The 1,022-nt window shown below is 42.6% G+C and overlaps 1 protein-coding gene across 1 annotated transcript; it reads right to left on the bottom strand.

Moving 5' to 3' along the window:
* Positions 1-521: 521 nt before the first annotated feature.
* Positions 522-851, bottom strand: FIBRA_08349 (uncharacterized protein; the record flags this gene model as incomplete). Its single annotated transcript, XM_012329994.1, has 1 exon — positions 522-851. The coding sequence occupies one exon, from the start codon at positions 849-851 to the stop codon at positions 522-524; it is 330 nt and encodes a 109-aa protein (XP_012185384.1).
* Positions 852-1,022: the final 171 nt, after the last annotated feature.

Below are 1,022 nucleotides of genomic sequence, written 5' to 3'. Positions count from 1 at the left end.
CAGTGATGTATATGAAACAGGTTTCACTGGGTTGTATCAGTGATGAAGATAAGACGTGATAGATATGAAACATGATATAGGTGAGATGCAATAGATATGAAACACTTGATGTAGGTGAAATGCATCAAGTGATGGGATCAGTTGTACAGTTACAGGGTCAATAATGAATAGTTAGGAAAGAAAAAGAACCCTCCCTCCAATGCTGTAACATTACCCCCCCTTCCTAGATTTGTCATTCAGAGTTTCCATTGAGCACGATGCTCCTGTAGATATCCAGGTTCCTCAGTGGGACAAGGGAGTTGTCCTGGTTGTATGTCGATGGCAGTGCGGAATTTATGATGAGGGTGTAGGAGTCTGCAATAGGAGCATAACCAATACCAACACTCACTTTGAAGGTGACCGTCAACCTCGCATTTGGTACAGAAATGAAGGTGACGAGGCATGGTGCCAGAAGGAGGAGTGATGATAGAAAACTCATGGTGTTCAAGCCGTTCCTCCAAGTTGGCAGCTCTAAGGCATGTTCAACTCTGGCTCATCTCTTCTTCTGCAGGAAGAAGTTCCACTCCTATAGATTGTCGTACTGCAAGGAGTAAGTTAATTTTTGCATCAATAGCCCGAAAACAATCAACTTCATTAGTTACTCCTGGATCCTTGATGTCTTGCAGCGATGCCCACAGACTTTCCAATAAATTATCATCTCGTGTCAGTAGATATTCCCAAGTATCCTCCTCCCATTCCTTATCTGAAGAGTTCCAATTCCCCACAGGTTCAGTAGTACAGAGTATATTTGCTGTGGTTGTTGAAACCCATTGTAGTCCAAACGCAGGATTGTCATCAATGGGAATGCCCATAGGTGTTACAGCTTGGAGGGGGGGTTTCTTTTCTTTCCTAACTATTTGTTGTTAACCCTGTACTATACTACTGATTCCATCACTTGATGCTTCATCACCATCAAGCGTTTCATATCTATCATCTGTTGCCTATCTCCTGTCTTACTTACATCACGTTTCATCTTCATCGTA

This window comes from Fibroporia radiculosa, assembly GCF_000313525.1.
Source record: "Fibroporia radiculosa TFFH 294 genomic supercontigs, scaffold90402, whole genome shotgun sequence".
Taxonomy (NCBI): domain Eukaryota; kingdom Fungi; phylum Basidiomycota; class Agaricomycetes; order Polyporales; family Fibroporiaceae; genus Fibroporia; species Fibroporia radiculosa.
The sequence above is the reverse complement of the archived record's forward strand: the minus strand, read 5'-3'. Positions and strand labels throughout refer to the sequence as shown.